The 1,940-nt window shown below is 44.3% G+C and overlaps 1 protein-coding gene across 1 annotated transcript in view; it reads left to right on the forward strand.

Annotated features, from left to right (window-relative positions):
* PKDREJ (polycystin family receptor for egg jelly) overlaps nt 1-1,940 on the forward strand; it is a 31,463-nt gene that overhangs the window by 27,577 nt on the left and 1,946 nt on the right. The window contains exon 4 of the mRNA XM_013004031.2: nt 6-1,933. Coding sequence (XP_012859485.1) covers nt 6-1,933 — 1,928 coding nt within the window. The remainder of the gene's footprint in view (nt 1-5; nt 1,934-1,940) is intronic.

A 1,940-nucleotide genomic window follows, 5' to 3' on the forward strand; every position in this document is an offset into this window, starting at 1 on the left:
GGGACCAGGGCTGATGTCTTTATCCAGCTGATGGGATCAAAAGGTACCAGTGATGTGCACTGCTTAACCCATCCGGATTATAAAACTCTCTACAGAGGAAACATCGATACTTTCCTCCTAACAACGAAAAGTGACTTGGGTGACATCCACTCCATTCGCCTGTGGCACAACAATGAGGGCAAAGCGCCCAATTGGTATGTAAGTCGAATTAAAGTGGAAAACCTGTTCCACAGACGCGTTTGGCTGTTCATGTGTCGGAAATGGCTTTCTCTTAAAACCTCTGTGGACCAGACATTTCCTGTAACCAACCCAGAGAAGCCTCTGAACAGAATCGATTTTTTCTTGATCACTTCAACTTATGAGCTCAGGAGAAACCACATGTGGTTCTCTATTTTTGCCGGTATCATTGCTAAACCGGTCAACCGGCTACAACGACTGTCTTGCTGTTTAGCAGTGTTGCTCAGCACTCTTCTCTGTAACATTATGTTCTTTAACGCCAATCGCAAAGAAGACATTGAGTCAAAAGAGTTATACCACATCAGATTAATGATGATTGCAATCAAAAGCACCTTAACTACCGTCCCCTTACAATTATTGCTAAGTTTTCTGTTCACCTATTCTCAGAAGAAACCTACTGAAATGACTGTAGATGAAGGAGCTCCGCAAAAGCATTATCCTGTGGTGTCAGAAGGAGGAGGATTTTGGGATGAAGATTTGGTAAAGTGGTATGCTTATGAGACCACTAACACGGAGACCAGACAGGCGGAAAAGCTCGCATCTAGTGGCAGTCCTGAACTTCAGGAGGCTCCTGGGAAGACAACCTCCAAAATAAATCACCAGCTTGAGGTGGAAGAAAGCAAGGCCCCTCAGTCCTACAAGAAAAATACCAATTCTAACAACAAAAACGCTGACACGACATATAATCAAGATGTGCGCTCTGAGGAGCTGCCTTCCCAAGAGCAACCGAAGCGTAAGACCAGGATTCTTCTCCCTCGGTGGTGTGTTTACATAGCATGGTTCCTGGTCTTTGCCATTTGTAGCATATCGTCATTCTTTATTGTGTTTTATGGACTGACTTATGGCTCTAACATGTCAAAACAATGGTTTTTGACATCGGTGTTTTCTTTTTTTCAGTCAATTTTTCTGGTGCAGACGGCCAAAATTTTACTCTGGACAAGTTTCAGAACAAATAAAACCCAGTACTGTAAGGGCCTTCCATGGACAGTGAAGTATCGTTTCACGGAGATCAAGCTTCCTGAGCTGAGGAAGAGCAAAGCCGAAAAACACAGGCAGCATCTCCACATCAGACGCCTGAGACGGTCTAAGATCTATAAACCCCTCACGCAGGTAGAAATTGGAATATTCAAAAGGAAGAAGAGGATCAAGAGAAGAGCATTCCTTTTCCTTAGTTACCTTCTCATGCACTTTACCTTTCTAGCCCTTTTGCTGGGCCTCATCACGCGTCTGCACCACGCTGACTGCTTTCACTATAACCAGTTTATTCGGGATTATTTTTCCGTGGACCTTACCACAGTCACTAAGCTCGAACACATCTACAGGTGGCTCAGTAAAGTACCACTACCTTTGTTCCACAATGATGTGCACCCGACGTATATTTATGACAGCTCATCTCAGATCCTAGGTCTTCCACTGATGCGGCAAGTTCGGGCCACCCCTGATGCCAAAAGGTGTCTGCCTGACAAAAACCCCGTCCTAAATGGCATCAAGAACATAATGCATTGTCATCCCGAGTATGGTGTTGACCCAGAAGACACAAAAAACTATTCTAGCTTTTGGAAAGATGTTGGAAAGCAGGCTGTCAGCACGAATCCCAATGGGTTTACCTATAAACCACAAGAAAAGAATTGGCCATATCATTCCTATGGACTGCTACATACCTATGGATCAGGGGGATATGCCTTCTATTTCTTTCCAGACCA

Source organism: Echinops telfairi, unplaced genomic scaffold, assembly GCF_000313985.2.
Source record: "Echinops telfairi isolate 266 unplaced genomic scaffold, ASM31398v2 ScPeMD7_2;HRSCAF=8, whole genome shotgun sequence".
Lineage (NCBI taxonomy): Eukaryota > Metazoa > Chordata > Mammalia > Afrosoricida > Tenrecidae > Echinops > Echinops telfairi.